We start from the raw sequence: 22,231 nt of genomic DNA on the forward strand, positions 1-22,231 counted from the left end.
CTCCTAACCTGGCCCCAGGACCCCACGCTACAGTGGGGGGTGAGCTGTTCCTTTAACGATCATGATGGCTGATTAACGATTCATATTTACCATCACCTGTGAATTAGCTTCAAGGGAAACTTGTTAAGGGTAATTTATGCCACTTGTGAAATGAATTCTGCTCCCCATTCTGGCAGAAAACTTCCTTGGGAGGTTAGGAGCTGTGCAGCTCAAGAAAGCACAGCTCTGCGACCTTCTCTCCCTCCCTACCACCTTGCCCTGCCCCCCTCAGCTGCCCACTACTACTGCATGTGGCACTGACAGGCACTGTGTGATTAATCTCCGGGACAATGGTGGGTGGCTTGGTGAAGTAGCCAAATGGGAAAGAGGTCCCTGCTTTGCGGGGGGAAGGAATAGGGGAGAGGGAGATGTAAAATCTTCTGCTCTTAATTCTAGAAAGAAGAGGGACTGGGAAAGATGCTCTATAGCTGGATTCCACTTCTACAACTAGCTCCATAGCTAGAACTCCACAGCCTGGGGAAGTCATTTCATGTCTCGGGGGCTCCATTTCCTTAGCAGTGGTTCAGATTTTTGTAAGAAGGACAAATTGAAAAGCCAAGAAGCCTGGGTAGCTGGGTAGGCATCTCTCTCTCTCTCTCTCTCTCTCCCTCTCTCTCTCTTTCTCATTCAACAAATATTTTAAGACCATCTACTGTCACACCCTACCCTGGATGGCGAGGAGACCTGAGATTCTTGCCCTCCAGAAGTTTACAATGTAGAGGGGGAAGAAAGATAATAAACCAGTGAACACATAAATGAACAAGCAGATTCATCTAGTGATGTGGTATAAAGAAAAATAACACAGAACTGGGACAGTCGGCTGCTCCAAACTGGGTGTTTAGGGAAGACACCTGAAATTGATGGAGTGCTCCCAGCAGAGGGAGGAAAAGGAGAAAATCTTCCCCAAAGCTAATGTCTCCAGCGTCACCTTTAAATGCACTCCAATTCTTGACTTACTACCCTACCTAAGATATGCCAGATATCCCTACAAAGTTTAATCCTTTAAACTGAATTAATTAGCCATGAGGCTGGCAAAATTTTTCCTGTAAAGGGCTAGATAGTAAATATTTTAGACTCTAGGGGCCATACGTAGTCCCTGTCACAACTCAACCACTCGATTTTCCCGTTGTAACTTGAAGCAGCCGTAGACAATATGTAAACCAACGGGCATGACTGTGTGCCAATAAAACTTTATTTACCAGAGGCTGGCTGGCCAGAGTTTGCCAACCTTTGTCAATTTTTAGGCTAAAGGGTCTTCCCTGGTGGTCCAGTGGTTAAGACTCTGTGCTTCCAACACAAGGGGTGCAGGTTCAATCTCTGGTCATGGAAGTGAGATCCCACACGCTGAGCGGCGTGCCCAAAAAAAGAAAAAAAAAATTAGGCTAAAAATTAACAGAAATATGAATGGTGAAGGAAGATCACAGAACAAAAAGAAGTCCAGGAAAAATAAAGCTAACAATGTGTACTGGCCAGTTTATCACCATGTAACACGTAATAGCAATCCCGCAGAAGGAAATCAAACCGCCCAACAAGAATAGACAAACATGCTAAGCTCTGTCAACACAAAGGAAAAGGAAGTGACAGCAAAGAGTGACAGAAACACGGAAAAGCAAGCCAGATAGTGAAGAAAGGATGCACCACAGGAAGGATGTGCCGATTACAATATTAAACTGTCCATTCCTTGATCCTGGCCCATGGCTGGAGAGAGCTAACCAGAGATTCAGAGCAATGGGGGGCATGGTGCTTTTGTCTGTCATTCTGTCTTTATGTCTGTCATTTTATGTCTGACAAACATTTATGTCTGTCATCTGAACAGACGACCAAAAACAGAACAGAGGCAAAAGTTTTTTTTAATTTACAAATTGATTCAACAAATATTTAATGAGGACCTACTATGTTAGGGGCTACCAAGACTTAAAAGTGGGGAAAATGGCAGTTCTTATTGGATGCGGTTATTGAGAAGCAGAATTTTATGATTATTATTTTTTTAATTTTAATTGTGGTAAAATATACCTACTGTAAAAATTACCATCTTAACCATTTTCACATGTACAGTTCAGTATTGTCAAGTATATCCACACCGTTGTGCAACCACCTCCAAAACTTTTCATCTTGCAAAAATGAAATTCTATTATCACTGAACAGCAAAATTTCATTTCCCCCTCCCTTCAGTCCCTGGCAACCACCATTCTAGCTCTTGTCTCTATGATTTTGTCTACTCTAGGAAGCTCATATAAATGGGATCGTAGAGTATTTGTCTTTTTGTGAGTGGCTTATTTTACTTAGCATAATAGCCTCAAGGTTCATCCATTTTATAGCATGTGTCAGAATTTCTTTTCAAGGCTGAATAATATTCCATTATATATACCACATTTTACTAATCCATTCCTCTGTTGATGGACACTTGGGTTGCTTCCACCTTTTGGCTATTGTGAACAACACTGCTATGAACATGGGAGTACAACTATCTCTCTGAGGCTTTCAATTCTTTTGGATATATACCCAGAAGTGGAATTGCTGGGTCATGTGGTAATTCTATTTTAAATTTTCAAAGAAAGACTGTTTTCCATACCATTTGCACCATTTTACATTCCCATCAACAGTGCACAAGGGACGCAATTTCTCCACATCCTTGTCAACACTTATTGGAGGCGAAACAATTTAGAACTGAAACCTTAGCTGTACCCTGTCACTCCCTAACATGATATATTGATAGATACTATGAAGTGGGTTTTGTTTGTGTTTGTCTTTCTTCCCAACTGGATTGGAGAATATGGACTCTGTTTTTCTCACTGCTCAATCCCCAGCACCCAGTCCAGGACTTGTATACAGCAGGACCTAAGGTATCATGTAGGTGCTCAAAAATTTCCTGAACGAACAAAAGAATGAATCATCTCAATTTGACATGGAAAAAATCAGATGAGATAAGATGAATGTAGAAAGAGCCAGACACACCCATCTCTGAATCCCATTCAGGAGCTTGGGGCCTTAAGTGAAGTCACATTTCTCCGGTCCTGTTTTCTCTTTTGCAAAAGGGAGGTCACAATACTTGCCATATGATGTCATTGTGAAGGGTAAGTGCAAAGACATGTGAGTTACTTAGCACAATGCTTGACGCATAATAGGTGGTCAGCCAACGGAGCCTCCTTCATCATGGCAGCTTCACCATGAAGCGCGGTATATAAATCTAAGGTATTCTTACTATTAGTAAATCCTAATTCTTAAGACCAACTTACCCACAGGAGAAGTAACTTGGAGCCAAGATTTCTAGCTGGTGACAAGATCACAGACATTTCTGTCAAAAGAAAAATTGTAATGGAATGAAATACAAAATAATACAACAAAATAGAAAGATGCCATCAGATTTGTTTGCCTATCATTTAGGGATTTTTCTTTTTTCATAGTATTTTTGTTGTGAATCCACTGACTAATAAAAACATAGTTGCAGGGCTTCCCTGGTGGCACAGTGGTTGGGAGTCCGCCTGCCGATGCAGGGGACGCCGGTTCGTGCCCCGGTCTGGGAAGATCCCACATGCCGCAGAGCGGCTGGGCCTGTGAGCCATGGTCGCTGAGCCTGTGCGTCCGGAGCCTGTGCTCCGCAACGGGAGAGGCCACAACAGTGAGAGGCCCACGTACCGCAAAAAAAAACAAAAAAAAAACATCGTTGCAGGATCATGAGTTGGTCACAGCTAGAGGGAATGGTTCATGTTTTCTCTGAGCAAAAGGATTTGGTAATTCTGGAGATTAGAATTAATACTGTAAAGATACTAAGACTTCCCAAATTAATACTTCAATGTCATGTCAATCATAATCCTATATCGATTTTTTAACAGAACTTGACAAAATGAATCTAAATTTCACTGGATTAAGAAAATACATAAAAATAGCCAAGAAATTTTTAATAATAAACAATCATGAGGTTATATGGATATGTTCACTCTAACAATTCAAAGAGCTATTCACTTATGATTTATGGATTCTTCTGTATGTAAACTCCACTTCTAGAAAAGCTTACATTTAAAAGTTCGAGGAGGATATGGAAGATGAGAGATACTTGTCTTTTGAAAATATACTATAGGGATAAATATGAACTATGTAAAGCAGAATGAGACAAAGAACTTGGTGGAATGCAAGAATCTTGCTAAAGGGGACTTCTCTGCTGGTGCAGTGGTTAAGACTCCGAGCTCCCAATGCAGGGGGCCCGGGTTCGATTCCTGGTCAGGGAATTAGATCCCACATGCATGCCGCAGCTAAAAGTTTGCATGCCACAACTAAGGAGCCAGTGAGCTGCAACTAAGGAGCCCATGAGCCGCAACTAAGGAGCCTGCCTGCTGCAAATAAGACCCGGTGCAACCAAATTAATTAACTAAAAAAAAAAAAAGAATCTTGTTAAAGAATTTAATGTATGAGACATGGTATTTCAAAAAAATGAGGAAATTACATATTATGATAAACAATATTGGGACAATTAGCAGTCCATTCAGAAAAAAATAAAACTTTGGACCCTCCCCCCCACCTCATCTCATACACAAAATCAATTCCAGGGGATTAAAGATATAAAGGGCATGGTCATTCATAGATGGTAGAAGGGTTAATTCAGACTTCCTTTTTGTAGGACGAATTGGTGTATTCCATCAAAATTTAAAATGTGCAAATTCTTCGCCCCAGTAATTTCACTTTTTGGACTCTCTCAAGTTGACCTGCTTACATATATGCACCCGAATTTATGGGCAGCTGTGTTCACTGTGGTGCATATCATGTGATAGTGGAAAACTGGAAACAGCCTCCATGTCCATCAGGAGTAGAATAGGTAAATAAATTACATCCATCCATACTACATGCGACCATTCACAGGAATAATATAGGTTTGCTCATTCATTCATTCAACAAATATTCATTGAGCACCTACAATGTGCCAGGACTGGTTCTTGGCACTGCGGATAGAGCAGGGAATAAAACAGTCTCTACCTTCATGGGGATTACATTTGGGTGGGGCCGACAGTCAGTGAACAAAGAACGAATAACCATATAGTAGGATTCAGGGTAAGAGATCTTGTGAAGCAAAAGAAAGGTGCATGAGGGCTGATGCACAGTAGACTGGGTGCCCGTGGAATGCTTCCCGGAGGGAGTGACATTTGAACTCTGAGACAGCTCTTCATTCACAGAGAAGAGGTCACCAAGAAATAGTAATATACAAAGCCAAAAGTAATACAATTTAAGTTTCTTTAAAAGTATACATGTCTTAAGCGAGAGAGAGGCATGGACATATATACACTGCCAAACGTAAGGTAGCTAGCTAGTGGGAAGCAGCCGCATAGCACAGGGAGATCAGCTCGGTGCTTTGTGACCACCTAGAGGGGTGGGATAGGGAGGGTGGGAGGGAGACACAAGAGGGAGGAGATATGGGAACATGTGTATATGTATAACTGATTCACTTTGTTATAAAGCAGAAACTAACACACCATTGTAAAGCAATTATACTCCAATAAAGAAAAAAAAAGTATACATGTCTTTATCTCCCTATACATGCACGTAGGCATATAGGTACATACAGACACCAGCTAAACTGCTAAAATTAAAGGGAGAATTGAAACATTTTTTTCAGCAAGCATGTGCTCACGTATTACTTTTATAATAAAAATATTTGTGAGTTGTGTTTGTGAACAAAAGCTAATAAGAGCACATATGCAGAAAAAGAAGTTGCATCACAAGTAGCCTAGGGGTTAAGAGCATTTACCTTGGGGTAAAAATGACCTGGTGTTGAAATCCTGGCTGGCTCCATCCGCTAGTTTTGTCACCTCAGGCAAGTGGTGGCTTGGTGGCTGCCGTTCCCCACCTCTAGCGCAATGGTTCCCAATTGGGGATTTTGCTCTCCCCAGGGTCACATGGTAATGCCTGGTGACATTTTTGGTTGTTACAACTGGGAGGAGGGAGTGCTATGCTACCAGCATCTAAAGGGTAGAGGCCAAGGGTGCAGCTAAATAGCCTACATTGCAGAGAGGATGCCAACCCTCCCTCTCCATCCCTTACAAAGAATTATCCGCCCCCAAGTGTCAAGAGGCGAGACAGAGAAACCCCGCTTTAGAGAACGGGGCAGAGTCTACCTTGCAGGGCTGAGGATTAAGAGTGCACAATGCACTTAATTAGCACAGCACCTGACCCTGAAGCAGCACTCAATAAATGGGAACTACTATTTTTATCCCTGGACTTCCCCCAAATTAAAAAAATTTTTGAGTGGGGAGGAAGTGGTAGAACCAGAAATCAATTCGGCCAAATTCCGATTCTCGTGACTTACTAGAAAGGATCCTGGATCTTTTAACAGCAACATGGGTCTTCATGGGCTGTTTGCCAGTTAGAGATGGCATAGGAAGGGCTCCTAATTCCTCCTGGTGTTTGCTTTGATCTCACCCCCTGCTACTAGTTCAGGAGCATTCCTGATGGATTATTCCTTGTCTCACGTATATTCAGCTATCTTTCTCTGGTGGGCATCTCCCTGGGGTTCAAAAACACACTGAAGTTTCTCTTGTTGGAAAGCCAAAATCAAAACCTGCCCTAAGCCTCACACACTTCCTCCAGGTACCAGCCTTCTTTTTTCATCCCTTTATAGGAAATTCAAGAAACGCCTGCACTCACTGCTACTCCACCCGCTCCTTTCTTGGTCTTCTCCAGTGTGGCTCCCCTTGCACCTCCACTTCAGCAGAATGGCTCTAGTCTCAACCAATGTCCTCCCTGCTGCTAATCCTTAATTTTCATGCCTCATCTTGCATCACTTCTTTGCTGCATTCAGTGCTATTGACCACCCCCTCGAACATGTCTCCTCCCTTGACCTTCCTGTCCTATCCACTCCTGTCTTCCTCCTATCACTCTTCCTGTCTGCCCCACTGGCTAATCCTCTTCTTCCCAACTGTTATTAATGGAGATCTTAGAGTCTTGGGTCAAGACCACCTTCTGTTCTCCCTCTATGCGTCCTGTTCTACTCCGTCCCTAAACAATCTCATCCACTCCTAGATTTTCACTAATCTCCTACCCCAGAGACTCACAAATCCATCTGTGGTCCCGACTATTCCTTTGAGTCCCCGAGCCAGCATTCGCAGAATGGCCTGTTTGCTGTTTCGGCTTGGTTGTCTCAAAACCCCCTGAACTCAGCACACTCATGACAGATCTCATGACCTTCCCCGTGAACCTGGTCCAATGCCATCCAGTGCCCTCATCTCATGAAAATGGCCTTGCCATCCATACAAGTGGCAAAGCCAGCTTAGTGGATTCCTCCATCCCAACAGCAATCCATGTCCAGGTCTTGTATTACGTCAGCATCCCTCCATCTCCTCTCCTCCGTCCTGCACACCACGCCCCACCATGACCGCATTCACCTACCTGGTCCTCCTACTTCTTTCTCTACAATCCGCCATTCTCCCTGCAGCCAGAGGCCTCTGTTCAAATTACTCTCAACTCACATCACACACAGCCCTACCTACTGGAAGCGCTTGAATCCACTGCTCTAAACATAAAACCTGAAAGCTTTACCTTGGCTCACAGGGCCCTGCACTGCATGGTCCAGCCCCGTCCACCTCCCCAGCCTAACACTGCCCGCTGCGCCCCTTTGCCCTTTCTGCTCCCGCCTTACCGGCTTTCTGTTCTTGCAGCTCCCGGGGTACCCTGTTCATCTCCCCTCAGCCCACCCACCGCACCTCAGGGACGCCTTCCCTACTGTGCACTCATGGTCCGGAGTTACCTCCTTTATAGCACTTACTGTGGTTGTAGTTAAATCATACCCTCCATCTGGGAGTGCAGGAGGAGAAAAGGATAGTAAGCTTTATGAAGCCACTGACGCTTTATTATTTTGCTAATCATTATATCCCTAGCACCTGGGCACAGAACTTTCCACGCAATAAATATTAGTGAGTGGTAAACATTCAACAAAAAGAAGCTACAATTATACTCCACGCAGTATCAGGCAGACGGCAAACTGTGGACCGGCCCCAGAGGACCTCCTGGAGGCAAACTCCATCGACCCTCACCCCACCCCTTGCCCAGGTGTCTTATTTGACTTGATGGGCATCGCCTGGGCCAGTTCTTGAACGAAAACCCAAGTGTGGGCGGATGCCTGGTAGCACAGTGGGGTTCGATGCTTTGGCTACATGGGCAGCGTTTTTCACTCAAGTGGTCTGACTGCAGGGCTCGGGCTGGCAGTATTTCTCTCAGGACTACCTGGAGGTCAGCCCGGCAAAGTGGAAGCCAAGGCTCTAAGAAGTCAAACTGTCCCAGACAAAGACAGACAACCACCAAGGTTTGGTTCTTGAATATGTATTTTTTACTGAAAAAATCATTCATAAATTAACATACAAAAATGTACAAACACATGAGTAAATAATGTAATGACAAAGGACTATTTTCTGTGAAAAGTGTTTTTTAAAACATCTTTAGATTTCAGTGCAAAAATGTACCCCTGGCACCTCTTAAAACATAAGAGCAAGCTCAAAAAACTCGTAGTGATGGAAGTAAGCGAGCTACGTTCAATGTAATGGTCATTGGTGAGTGGATACAATCAGTACGTGTGCTGCTGCTTAGCTCTTAATGTCTGTGGTAGAGAGGCTCTCACAAGAGGCCCTGTAATGTCAGAATGAATAGTTTTGCTGATAACCCCCCCAAAACAAAACAGCGTGAAAGGAAAACTTCTTCCTATATGCAGCAATCAAAAGACAAGACTGATTTAAGGGGTCATTCGTTGGTAGCCTTAAAGAATTTCAGCTGTCAAAATATATGCAAGGTCACGTTTGGTTCTTATTGTTCTTTTTTTCTTAACGTGAGAATTGCACACTATTAACAGCACACAGGCCTGGCTGTGTTTTCAACTTTTACCTTTCCCCACACGGTACTCAGCTTGGTGGATAAATGACTTACAGTGCACAGCAAGAGATTTCACATGAATAAAACAAACTCACACATGACTGCAAGATGATTTAAATGACCCTACTTTGAGCAGTGGAAAGAGACTTTTCCTTTTGTCCTCAAATCAGCATTTTCTTTTTCAAATCAGGTGTTAGCCTTTTGCCAACATTTTGTTCTTGATGGTAAATGTGTTAATGAAAGGCTTCAAACAATATCATTTTACAACGCTGCCGAGTGTACACGAGCCATTCTTGACCAAGAATCAGTCTGTCCTGGCAAATTCTTCCAAATGACATCATAATTTTGTCACACTGAAAGCAGCTCACAGCCCTCAGAGAGAGAAGAGGCCAGGCTAGCCCAGAGGCCTGGGGGTGCTCAAAGGAAGGGGGGAAAAAATCTTTATTGCTATATGCACCATACGTCAAAGGAAAGCCAAAAGAACTTCTGTGTGTCATGTTCCTCGTGAAGGTCTTTTAAAGCAAGAAATGCTCAAAAACAAAACAAAAAAAAAACTCTTTTAAAACATTATGATACAACTTACCAGCGTGTTCAAGGGCAGGAGTCTGCTCTCTCATATGAGCTGGTAAGAGCTTTGCAATGCAGTTTATTTTCTAAATAGCATTCTCCTCTTCGAAGGAACAAAAACACAACAAAAAAACAAGGCCTGGCCAATCACTCCCACAGCCTGTGGGGATCATACGTCCATGGAACCAACACATGCAATGGAAGAAACCCCCAACCCATGTGTATATAAACAAATATAGCCTCTACACACATCCATGTAAACCATGAAAATTAAGGAAGTTGAAGGCAAACAAGGCAATTAAAAAAAAAACATGAAGTACTCTTCAGAAAGTACTCCTAATAATGATATATAAATATGTTTTATGGAAAAGGAGGGGAAAAACCTGGCATTTTTCAGAATTCTGCAGAAGCCAAAGGGGACTATGAGGTGAGGGACTCGGCTCAGGCAAAAACACAAAGGCACAACTTCAAATGTGATTGAGAATCTGACTTCAGAAAGCACATGGGGGTGTGAATGGAGCACTTGGGCTCCTGCGGCCGTCCGGCAGCTTTGTTAGTCTAATCCCAAAGCTTGGATTTGGTCTAACCTGGATCCCAGCTGACCCATAGCACACGAGTGTCACCTGCTCCCTGGCTGAATTCTTCATAATTCAGTTGCTCATTATTCTATGTCCTAGTTAATAGTGTTAACGACAAAGCTTTCCAGAAACCAAAATGGGAAATATTCAAAGGAATCGCTGAAGCTGGTTGGTAGTTTAGGCACAGACTTCAGAAACTGTGGCCAAGTTCCATAAGAGCAAGCGAAAGAAGGAGAGAGAGAGAGAAAGAGAGAGAGAGAGACGGAAGTAGGGAAAACCAACACCCACACTCTCTCTTTACCATGATGGAAGGACAAGACAGGAAGTCCAGAGATCCAGGGGTGTGTGCACAGTGGGCCCACCTGACGGGTTTGCTTCAAGCGGGAGAGCAGTGTTCTAACACAGCAGCTTCGTGTTCAGCACAAGACTGGGATGAGAGTGGACGTGCCCAGCAGGGCAGAGACTCCAGAGCCAAAGTCGGGAGCAAGACTTTTGGAAAAGGGGACAGGGGTGGGGGCACAAGAAGTTAGCTACCGGTGATAAAGATTGGACTGTTTTGCTCTCTTGTGACATGCCCTATAACCACTCCCTTCCAGAGTGACAGCAATTTGGGAGACGATGTTATTCCACTTGAGCTGAGTTCCTGCATCTGCCAAACAAATACGGGATCTAATTTATAAACCCTCGGTTTGAATTGGAGCCAGCTAGAAAATTAAAGTTAAAAAAGGCATTTTACATGGCTTATTTACAATTATACTTCTTCAAGAAGTGATTGTTATATGTCTATTTATCTTCCCCAATCCCTCCCCTACTCCCCCCTCATCCCCACCCAAAGCAGGTAATTTTTTTTTTTTTTTTTTAATGAAACCAAAGAGAACACCAGAGATGTAGAAGAATGGTTGTGTGGAGTTGCCTTTGCTCTTCCTAAAACACAGCTGCCCTGTGGTGGGTCTGCCTCTTTGCTCTGAAGGGCAAGAAGCTCCCAAGGCCATTCGTGGCGGGATGGTGGCGGATCACAGTTCCGGTTCTGCAGATTGTGGAGGAGATGGGACGTCAGGGCAGAAGATGAGGGAGAAGAGCAGCAGGACAGACGTCTGTCTTGTGAAAAGAGCAAGTCAGTTCCCGGCTGACTCCCTCAAGCCCAGTGGGTCCAAACGGTGAAGGCGTTATGTGCGTGTGCTCTGTTCACATTTTTTCCTTGAACCCTGTGATCCCTCAAGGATCCACACTGGATTTCTGTTTTCTTCCTCTGCGGAGCCCCGAGACATGTCGTCAGGCTGCTTTCTTGGGGGCGGTGGGTGAAGCAAACATATATTCTCCCCTCGTCTCAGTACTCGGTCACCTGAGCCAGCTCGGGTGTCAAATTGACAGTAATGTTTTTATACAAGGCGTCATATGTGATGTTTGCAAAGTAGTTCAAGTTGTTGAGGCCGTCCAGCCCTTGCCGTTCTTTGGACTTCCTCAGCAACGCATACCTGTTAAGCAGAGAACAGAGGGGTGGCTCTGAGCAAGGGTCCAAGCTCCTCACGACACGGACGGGGCAGGGCAGACCACAGGAGGCGGCACAACCCAAAACGATGTTCCTGCCCCACATGGCGGGTGACTGGCCGTTCAGCTCCTCCAGGCTACACGTCATCATTAGAATTAGAAACACGTCCTATTTCATGCGAGGTGTTTTACTTACAGCATTATTTCATTTAATGTCAGCTCCTCCAGGCTACACGTCATCATTAGAATTAGAAACACGTCCTATTTCATGCGAGGTGTTTTACTTACAGCATTATTTCATTTAATGTGCCTGCCCCTTTGCGGAGGAGGAAACCACGGCTCTCAATATTAACCGGCTTTCCCAAAACCACAGAGTGGGGAAGTGGGAGGTAAGCTGCTAAACACATGGGATGAGAAAGTTCAGTCTGTATTCAGTGCCTGCTTACTCCCATGAAAACAGAGTTCACGCAGCAGCCAGATCGACTGTCTAGAGAATAGTGCTCCCCACTACGAACAAAAGACACAAAGAGCCACTCCTGAGGACGCAGAGACGTACTCCGCCCACATGCCCCGCTCAGTCCGATCAGGAATTTCTTTATTGAACGTACAGAGGGTAATAAAGCAGCTGCAACCACGCAAACAGAAGCTGAGGGACACCCTTCCAGAACCAGAGCTTGCAGAGAGGGTGCCAAACTTTTTGTCATGTGACTGTGAGTTACACAGAAACCCTTACCGGAGTGGATTCTTCCCCAACTCCCTGAAGGCTACAGAGGAGACGACAAAGCTTAAGACACAGAATGAGTGATTTCCTTAAAAGATCTTACTGTCAAAAAATTTCACCAATGGTATGATTTTGCCCCCAAACGCCTGCCTCACGCTTAAATTAAAATATATATAGGAACTCTAAAAGAGCTGTCCGAACAAGACCCTGGAGAGGGGTGGGGAGCAAGACAGGGGCTGCAGTGCTCGGGGACACCTGGAAATGCGAAGTATACAGGATATTTGTACAAGGAATAAATAAACTGCACCAACCTTCCAAGAAACTGGACTTCTCCGCGGTGGTGATGAGGAATGGACTTGTACTTCCCCGCGTCACCTTCTGGCCGACTCACAGAATAGCCTGCATTCTGCACTCTGTCCAAGACAAAGAGGGTGGGCTTTTGGGTAAAATGATCAAGTCCCATAGGTGACCAAACCTATCCCGAGGCTGAAGGACCCCAAGCTGAACAACAGAACTTCTGCATCTAAATATTCATGTTGCTTCCCCTCTGGATAAGTTCACGGTTTTAGAAAAGAAGTCTACAATACAAAAACGTTTTGAAGAAGGAAAGAAATTTGAAATTCAAAAAGAAATTCAAAATTCTTGAGGTGTGACACAGGGTCTCAGTGACAGGTACAACCACACTCCCTCTGGGCCGGCTTGTTTGGGTCCTATCAGAAACATGTTCTCCCCGGTGGGCACACCTGTCTTCCATGACCTACCACAGAGCAAGTCAGCAAAGTCAGAGTCACCGTGTGTCCCCCCTAGAGAGACCTTATGTCTCCGCCCACCTCCCCCATCACCAGGGAGATGAGCTAATTTATATGATGTCCTCCGATATAGATGTAAAACTTCACAATTTATGAAAAGTCACCATGAGGCGAGAAGAATTTAGAGGAGGTGTTCAGGATATTTATTCTTAACATGATAAATACAAGGTTTCCCAGGCTGGGTTTACTGGAAACTTGATAGGACTCCAAGAAATACTCAATACATGGGGTAGACTTTGGATATCTATGCGATATTTATGATCATTTTCATATTTCAACATCCTCCTCGACTCCAAATTATACTCTCATTTTCATATATAGTCAGCCCTCAGTCTCTGGGTGGGGGACTGGTTCCAGCACTGGGCCCACAGATATTAAAATCTGTGGATGCTCGAGTCCCTTATGTAAAATGGCATAGTATTTGCATATAATCCACGCACATCCTCCAGGATACCTTAAACCAAATCTAGCGTACTTATCATACCTAATACAATGCTATGTGAATAGGTGCCAGCACGTGGCAAATCCAAGTTTTGCGTTTTGGAACTTCCTGGAATTTTCTTTTAATATTTTCATTCCGTAGTTGGCTGAATCCTCAACTTCGGAGCCCATGGGTGCGGAGGGCCGACTGTGTGAAGCTGTGTTCCCACTCTCATTTGATGAACATGTGCGAAATGCCTACTGTGTGTTTGGAATTGTGGGGCGCTGGGGAAAACCAGCTGTAGGTTCCTGCACTGAGGGCCTCCTTGCTGAGCTGAGGAAAGGGCAAGACGAGAGTTATGGCAGATATCCTGGGGGAGCTCAGCTGGATTCAAAAACCAGTCAAACGTAGTTAAATGTCTGGAAAAGCTGTTCATCCTCACCAGGTTCCTAAGAAACCCAAGTTAAAAGGATGAGATGCCACTTCTACCTAACAGACTGAGAAAGAACTGTCTGGAGCTGCTTTGCCTAACAGCAGCCACAAGCCACATGGAGCTACTACAGAGCTGAAACACGGCACACACTGAAAAGGTTGTTTACATCCAATGTTGCTGGTGGTGTAAGAAAATTTGTACGCTAACGTGCTGCTGGTCAGAATATTTTTGCAATCTTTTCTGGAGGAAAATGTGACAATAACTATCAAAATTTAAAAGCGCATTTACTTCTTGGGACTTCCCTGGTGGCGCAGTGGTTAAGAATCTGCCTGCCAATGCAGGGGACACGGGTTCGAGCCCTGGTCCGGGAAGATCCCCCATGCCGCGGAGCAACTAAGCCCGTGTGCCACAGCTACTGAGCCTGCGCTCTAGAGCCCGCAAGCCACAAGTACTGAGCCCGCATGCCGCAACTACTGAAGCCCGTGTGCCTAGAGCCCGTGCTCCACAACAACAGAAGCCACCGCAGTGAGAAGTCCTCGCACCGCGTCAAAGAGTAGTTCCTGCTCACTGCAACTAGAGAAAGCCCACGCACAGCAACAAAGACCCAACACAGCCAAAAATAAATTAATAAAAAAACATTTTAAATAAAAAAAAAGTGCATTTACTTCTTGACTCTGCAGTTCTGCAACTAGGAATTTAATCTAAAGATATATTCGCACATGTGAACAAAACATGTTCAAAATTAAACAATGTTCATCAACAAGAGAGGATTAAAATAAATTGTTGTCTATCTACATAAAGAAATACCATGCAATTGTTAAAAATAATGAAGTGGCTCTCTAACATGGTTGGAAGGGGAGAAGGGATGTGTCTGGGTTGTTTATGTATGAATAGAAAGAAGTCTATAGAAAGAAACAGCTTGCTCAAATGGCTACTTCCTGGGAAGGAAACAGGGTAACAATGGGGATTAAGACTTATACTCCCTGGCTTAGACACATCTGTATCATCTGAATTTTTACCCGAAAATATTATTTTGTATTAACAACCAACACACCCTTTCTTTTTTTAAAGCTGAGATAGAAAGTGGATACAAGGTAGAAATTCTTTTGGTTATTTGTTCCTTGTTAGGTTACTATTTACTTACTCTGTAAAAATACTACTTTACACTAATCACACACAGGATTGTTCATACAAACTTACATAATACAAGCCTTATCTGATGGCATGGATAAATCTGTGTACGCATAACAAACATCTGACCTCTGGTTTGGGGAGGTTTCAGTAAAATGTGCTGTGAGTGTAAAGTACACACCAGATTTCTATGATTTAGTCAGAAAAAAATGAATGTAAAATATCTCATTAATAGTTTATATTGATTACATGTTGAAATGGTATTATTTTGGATATACTATGATAAATATAATTTTAAAAATATTTTTATTAATATAATAAATTAATTTCACCTTTTTCTTTTTTAACCTTTTTAAATGTAGCTACTAGAACACTGAAATTTACATACATGGCTTAGTACATCATATTCCTATTAGACAGTGATAGTCTGGAGAGTCTAAGGTAGCATTTCTAGAAGACATCAGAAGAAGGTAGTACCTGTTCCACAGGTCGTCATCTTCTCCACCCCAACCCCAGAAAGCATTAGGAAAGCCATTGATTTTCCGAAACTGTTCCACTGTTAAGCCGCTCACTCCACCAAAGAACTCAGTATAAGGAAGCCTAAAAGGAGATGTATGGTATCAATCATCTGTGCATTAAAGGGTGATTTTTTTCCCCTAGAACAGGCCATCTCACTGGAGAACTAAGTCTTAAGTAAAACAATACTCTCTGTGCTACTGCCCTGAACCACCTGAAACTGTTTCCTCAGGACGGGACGCATCAATCTGAGTAGCTAATTGAACTTTTTCCTAATTGATTATTTTAATAACAGCTTTAAGGACGCAGAATTGACATACCATATAATTCACCCATTAAAAGTGTATAATTCAATGGTTTTTAGTATATTCATGGAGCTGTGCAACCATGGCCACCATCAGTTTTAATTAATTTCATCACCCTCCTGAAAGAAGCCTTGTACCCACCATCAACAGTCACTCATTTCCCCCTATTCCCCTCAACCCTATGCAACCACTATTCTCCTTTCTGTCTCTACAGATTTGCCTATTCTGGACATTTCATAGAAATGGAATCATATAACATGCAGTCTTTAGTAGTTAGCTTCTTTCACTGAGCATAATGTTTTCTAGGTTCATCACGTTGTCACATATATCAGTACTTCCTTCCTTCTTATTGCCAAATAGCATTCCAGTGTATGGATGGATATACTACATTTTGTTTATCCATTCATCAGTTGACTGCCATTCAGGTTGGAGCTAATTGGATTTTGTCATCTTTGCATCTCTCACCATCCTTTTAGATTTAACCTCTTTAATTAAGGGGAAATGATACTCACAGATACATATACTTATCCAGTTTAGTTGCAAAGTGCCTTGGCATCTGTCCACATCCATAATAGTTACGATCGCTTTCTGGTATATGATCCACATCATGAAAAATAAGACAGTCCCAGTCCAAGTCCTTCATTGCTTCTTGAAAACCCACATTAAAAAGCATGGCTCGATTAAAGGGCTGGGTGCCAACCTAAAAGAAGCAGACCTTTATTTTTAAAAGGACTCTTGAAGCACAATCTTTGCTGCCTCAGCCCTGCCTAAGGGAGAGCTTATTGAGAGATCCTGGGCCAGAAGGGAGGTGGGTCCTGCCCAGCTCATCACTGACTCACAATCACTTGACCTCTGGCCTTGACTTCCTTGGAAATAAAAAGGGGTGATAAAGATAAACCCAAGCTCCTCTCTCCCAAGGCTGTTGTAAAGGCAGACAGTCAGCCATGTAAACAGCATTTAGAAGGGTACCCAGCCCCATATACGGAAGGAAGAACAACACTGCCATTTCGACCTGTGGCTCCTTATCTTAAGGGGAATTTCCTGGGTCTGGAGCCTAAAGACAACACTTAAAGCAGCTCTAGCAAAACCAGCCCACAAGAGGCCTTTGTTCAGGGTAAACAAAGTTCCAGGCTGCACTCAAATCTGCTGACATTGAGCAACATCTCAAACCAGGAGCAGGACTGCTCTCTGCTCCCCTTCCTGCCGCAGGCGACTCAGTCGACTGTGAGCTTTCAGTTTTACTGGATCTTTACACCAAGGATGCATTAGCTTGAAGCTCTCTAAACTGCTGTCTCAGAAGAGAAAGAAGAGAGAAGAAAGGACCACTTACTTGCTCCACCACATAAAATGCAAACTGTAGGCGCTGGCGTTGGAGCATGGGAATCAGATGTCGGAGCAGGACCGGGAGGTGCTCATGGCGGTTCCGGAAGGGGATAAGGATTGCCACCTGCAATGGGTCACAGCAAAAGAGGCCGCCCTGTTAGTCCCCTCATCTGTTGCTTTGCAGCAGGGCACTTCTGCAGAATCGGGGACCAGCTCTTGGGGAGTTCTGGGAGCTGTCTTATCCTCAGCTTCTCTAAATAAAGACCTATGGTGGCAAGTCGACCCTTGGAAGTAAGTGGACCTCGTTCTTACATGTGCCATACCATGTACACAGTGGGCCTGCAAATGAATCCGAGACCACAGCCCAGAGAAAGACATACACTCATATTCACTGTGACCCAGTGCACAAACATAGAGACATACAACTAAGACACGCTTCACAGAACAGTATTTCCCCTTAAAACATGCAATGCACTTTTATATATATACATAAATTTTTTAAACGCTGCTCATTAAATTGATTTTACAACCCAGTGATGGGCTGGAAACACTGATCTGTTCCAGACATGCTTTGATCACTGCTGCACCACAGCATCTCATAGGGCTGGCACAGAACAGGCACTTTACTAAATACTTGTTGAAAGAATGGACTTAAGCCAGTGCCATAAGCTTGATCCACACTACCGATGTCTCCTGATTAGAGTCACGCAGAAAAAAACTAAACAATTCTCAGTGTCAGGCTAGATAACTCCACTTTTTATTCCACTAGACTCACGGCAACAATGCCAAATGAGGCATGAAGCACTGAATTTGTGAAGATGGCTTCTGCAAATGTGTCACAAGAGACCTACCACCCCCTACCCCCTGCTTAGCCAGTATTCCTGTAAGGAAGAAAAAGGGTCCTGGCTCAGTCATCAGAACAACGTGAATTTCCGTGGCTACAGAACAGTCCTCAGGGAAATCCATTCCTTCAGTATGTTCCCATCAAATGCAAATATTTTGCATTAAGTAGTAAGTAGGGTGCAAATTACAAAAGGTCAGAGTGAAACCCATGGTGATTCAGATGATGGCAGGTAGGCTTCCAGCACTTGGGGTCTGACCTCACCCCCTACCTTCCATCGAGGAATGCAATCCGATGGCTTCCAGTGACCTCCGAGCTTGATGGTTGGGTCTTTAGAGAAGAGTTCATGGATGGCATCCATTCCAATTTCACTCATGTTTATGGCTATGGGGCCCTCTGAACAGAGGAGGGAAAAAAATAATAATTAAGAGGCCAGAAAATGGTAGAGTCTTATTCCTATGTTCAGGGTTGTAATCTCTGGAGCAGTTCAGTGCTTTTTCAGTGGGTTGTGTTTTTAACAGGGATGGGGGTCCCTTCCTCTGCTTTCCAACTCATTGCATTTCAGCAAATCACTATTACTATTACTGTGTAAAGCAGCAAATCAAGAAATTGAGCCTTTGAGTTCTGCTTCTGCCAAGGGTGTACAGCAGCTGAACTTCTGAAAATGGAAGGAGAAAAGTAGCTGAGCTTGGCACCGTCGCTGTGTGCTCCTGAGGCATGTATAGACACACTATCCCAATTCATTGATCAGTGACCCCGACTGGTCACGTCCAAACTCAGAACTCTCATCGTCTCGGACTCAAGTCCAGAAGAGGACTGTCCAAGAAGCCCCAAAGTACAGAAAAGGTGTAACAGTACATTGTCATTGCTTCAGATTATACATGAGATTCTAAGAAGGAAAGGAAAGGAAGGGGGAAGAGGAAGGGGAGAGGAAGAAGAAAAAGGAAGAGAAAGAAAAGATCCAAGAATTTCCTAAACTAGCACTTTGTTAAGAAAATAACTTCCCTCATAGCGAGCAAGTCATATGATCAGTGTGAGATTTATACTAAAAGACAAAGGTGGTTGCCTACACTTTCTCTAGGACATCTTAACAGACCCCGAGTTACAAAGGAGGGGGGCATGTGTAAAGCAAAGTGAAAAATGTGGTAGAAAATGGCACCAGGAACACAGGCCACCCTACAGAAGCGCTGAAGAGGAGCCAGGGCACAAGTAACTTTCAGAATCCCTGTTCCCAACGGCCGGGAGGCGTTTACAATCTCTGTGTAAGTAGACATATCGACAGCTCAAGAACACTCTCCCTTTTAGTTTACTCAAATAAGAAGGCATCAGTTTTAAAAGCAGAGGAAGATAAGCAAGAGCTCTACTCACTCATGGAAGGGAGCCTTTCGGGACAGGTATGGTTTGCAAAGTAGGTGAAGTCTTCAGGAAGAAAAGTTGTGGTTTGTAGGAAGGTTTCGCTGTGGTTCAAGTCAAGAGGATAATCTAGAGAGGTAAGAAAAAAAAGGCAACTCAGACTGGTACATGTCATCACTCCTGCAACTCTTCGATGCCTACCAAAGGAGTATTTTTCTTAGATATCATCTTTTGGGGAGGCAGGCCGCTGGCCTAGCTCTTCAGCTAAAATCTGAACCTGTCAATAAAAATGTTAACCAGATGATACTAGTTTACCAGTGTTTCTATTCTTACTGTTGTTATAGCTTTATATGCAGGCAGTTCACAGTCAAATAACCTTACAACGTAATTAAAAAAAAACAACACAGGGCCCCCTCCCATGTCTTTCTCTAAAGGAACCGCTCTCACTTCCTCGCCTACTACCTCAGTATTTATCTCCATCAGCCTGCACACCCAATCTCGATGCTTCGGTTTTAGGTCCATCTGTTGACTTCTCACTGCGGGAGCTGAAGACTGCGCTCCCTCCCTCCCCTGCCCCCGCCACACACATACGCTTTCCATCCTCCAGTCTCCCTCCAGTCAAATATGATAATCGTGGTTAGGGCAACCTTCAGTATTTATATTATGACGATTCGATAAATACTCGCTGTAGCTGAGAAATGTGGAAAGTTATGATTACTTTTCCTTTCCTGCATAATTATTTTTTCCTGGAGCGACTGTCTTGTTTTCCTGTTTGCTTAGTTTTATGTGAAATGATGACAGCCTGACGTCATGCCCTTTGCCACTTCATTTCCCCTGAAGACACAGGCATCAGGTCTTCCCTCAATTTCCTCTTCCTTAAGAAGGTCCAGCACCTCCCGATCCACTTCAGTTTGGACAGGCTTTCCTGGGAGCCTGATGTGCACATGCTACTCTGGGATCTCCCTTCCTCAGTGTCCTGGGGAGTCCCTTCATCTTCCTATAGTATCGAACCTCAGTTTTCCTAAGTTCAGCTTCTCCCTTGTTCTCACTTGGTAGAGCACATTCTTCCAGTGGCTTCCTAAGAAGGGGGAAAGGGCAGTGATTTTGAAACCCTGTATAGCTGATTATTTTCATTCTTCCTCACTTGATACACGGTTGGTTGGTTTTATAGAATTCAAGGCTGGAAATAATTGTAAAGGTGCTTTCCCACTGCCTTCTAGATTCCCCTGTGCCTGTTAAGTCCGAAGCCATTCCCATTCTTTATCTTTGTAAAAGGTGAAGTAATTTCTTTCTGGAAGTGTAAAGAACTTTCTCTTCAGGAAATTTCATACTGGTGTGCCTAGCCCACCGTGTTGACCTTTTGGTGGGCTTTTAAAGTTTGGAAATTCATTTTCTGTTCTAAAATTTTGGGGTGAGGAGGAGGTATTACTGTGATGATGATTTCCTCCCTTCTGTATTGTGCTATCTTTCTGGAGAACAGAAAATAGGACTCAGATGTTGGACTTCCTGGCCCTATAATTTTCTCATCTTTTCTAACTGACTTTCCATCTTGCTATTCTTCTGCTCTACCTTGAGAGATTTCCTCAATTTTACCCAGTCCTTCTTTTAATTATCATTTTCTGCTGTTAGAGTTTTTATTTCAAAGTGTCCCTTTAATTTTCTGAATGTTCATTTTTTTTTCCAATGTCTTGTTCCATGTTTGCAATCCTTTTCCTCTGACCCTTGAGAACATATGTGATAGTTAAGTTTTTTTCCTCCCAGCATATTCTGTTTCTTTCAATTTGCTGCTTCTTATTTGTTTGGTCTCTGGCACAGTGATCCTTGGCCATCTGCTAATATTTAAGAGTGGGGAGCGAAAGCTAACTGGAAGGGTCTGGACTGAGGTTCTTCACTGGAGGGTGTTCTGGCCAAAAGTTTGGTTTGGAAACCTCCAGTGTCAATATCTTTGGGTCTTTCGTCTTGGTCCAGTCAGGTTCCCCAGAGAAGTCTATTCTAATCTCCTGCCAGAATCATATGCTCTTTGCTGCAAGCACCCTAAAACTGAGGAAGAGGAAAAGGCTAGGGTACCCTAAACCAAGCCAGGTCCCCCCAGTTGAAGGACCCTCTATTTTACCATCTCTGGAGGTTATCAAGTCTCTAGTACTTTGCCAGGACGGGGGGAAGGAATCTGGGTATCTGACTGCTTTTTAAACAGCTTTCAACCAACCTTTATCTTAGTTGCCACCTTTATTTTTATCTCCAAAAGTACTTGATGTTGCTGATTCCTGAGCTTCTGAGGGATTCTGGGGTATAAACTGCAGTGGTTGCTGGCTTTCCTTGCTGCCACATTAGCAGTCAGTTTTCTTGGGTCCATTAAGTCCTTTATCACTGGTCCATCTGCTTTCCAACTTCCAAAATTTTTTGCTGTGGTCTCCTTTCTTGTTCTCATTTTCAGGGGTTTACGCCATTAAACACACACACACACACACACACACACACAATCTACTGTCATTTTAGTGACGTGTTAAAGAGTAAAGCAGAGGCCTTTTTCCTAGGGGGAGGTATGAAGGGGGTCCTCCAAACTCTTTATCTTTTGACAGATAAAGAAAGTGAGGCACCGTATACACAACTCGTACAAGGAGACCTGGCTAGTACGTAACAGAGACCCGAATGAACTCTTTCCATTACACTGCACTATTTTTTCAGAGTATGAAAATCTCTTTCTCCAGTCCTTTTGGATTCATGCTGATTCTATGAAAATTAAAACTTCCTATTCACATTCACTTTGCACCCTGGAATTCTAGAATCTTCAACATGGATAGTTTTTAAAAAGCACTACGAAAAGGCTTCCAAGAATCAAATGGCTAATACAGTGAGTCC

General features: G+C 43.6%; 1 protein-coding gene across 9 annotated transcripts in view; it reads right to left on the minus strand.

Moving 5' to 3' along the window:
- Window positions 1-1,180: 1,180 nt before the first annotated feature.
- Window positions 1,181-22,231, minus strand: part of B4GALT5 (beta-1,4-galactosyltransferase 5) — an 87,524-nt gene continuing 66,473 nt past the window's right edge. For 6 of the 9 annotated variants that reach the window (XM_022597438.2, XM_089897055.1, XM_089897054.1 and 3 more), the window contains 7 exons: window positions 19,388-19,501; window positions 18,291-18,415; window positions 17,186-17,302; window positions 16,368-16,555; window positions 15,512-15,634; window positions 12,552-12,653; window positions 7,727-11,506 (listed from right to left, as the gene is read on the minus strand). In XM_022597438.2, the coding sequence (XP_022453146.1) occupies window positions 11,359-11,506; window positions 12,552-12,653; window positions 15,512-15,634; window positions 16,368-16,555; window positions 17,186-17,302; window positions 18,291-18,415; window positions 19,388-19,501 (917 nt within the window). In that variant the 3' untranslated portion in view covers window positions 7,727-11,358. The other 3 variants (XM_089897049.1, XM_089897050.1, XM_089897051.1) reach the window with 3 other exon arrangements.

Source organism: Delphinapterus leucas, chromosome 15 (assembly GCF_059928025.1).
Source record: "Delphinapterus leucas isolate spDelLeu-1000000601 "Yukka" chromosome 15, BTC_Dleu_Yukka2, whole genome shotgun sequence".
In the NCBI taxonomy this organism is placed as follows: Eukaryota; Metazoa; Chordata; class Mammalia; order Artiodactyla; family Monodontidae; genus Delphinapterus; species Delphinapterus leucas.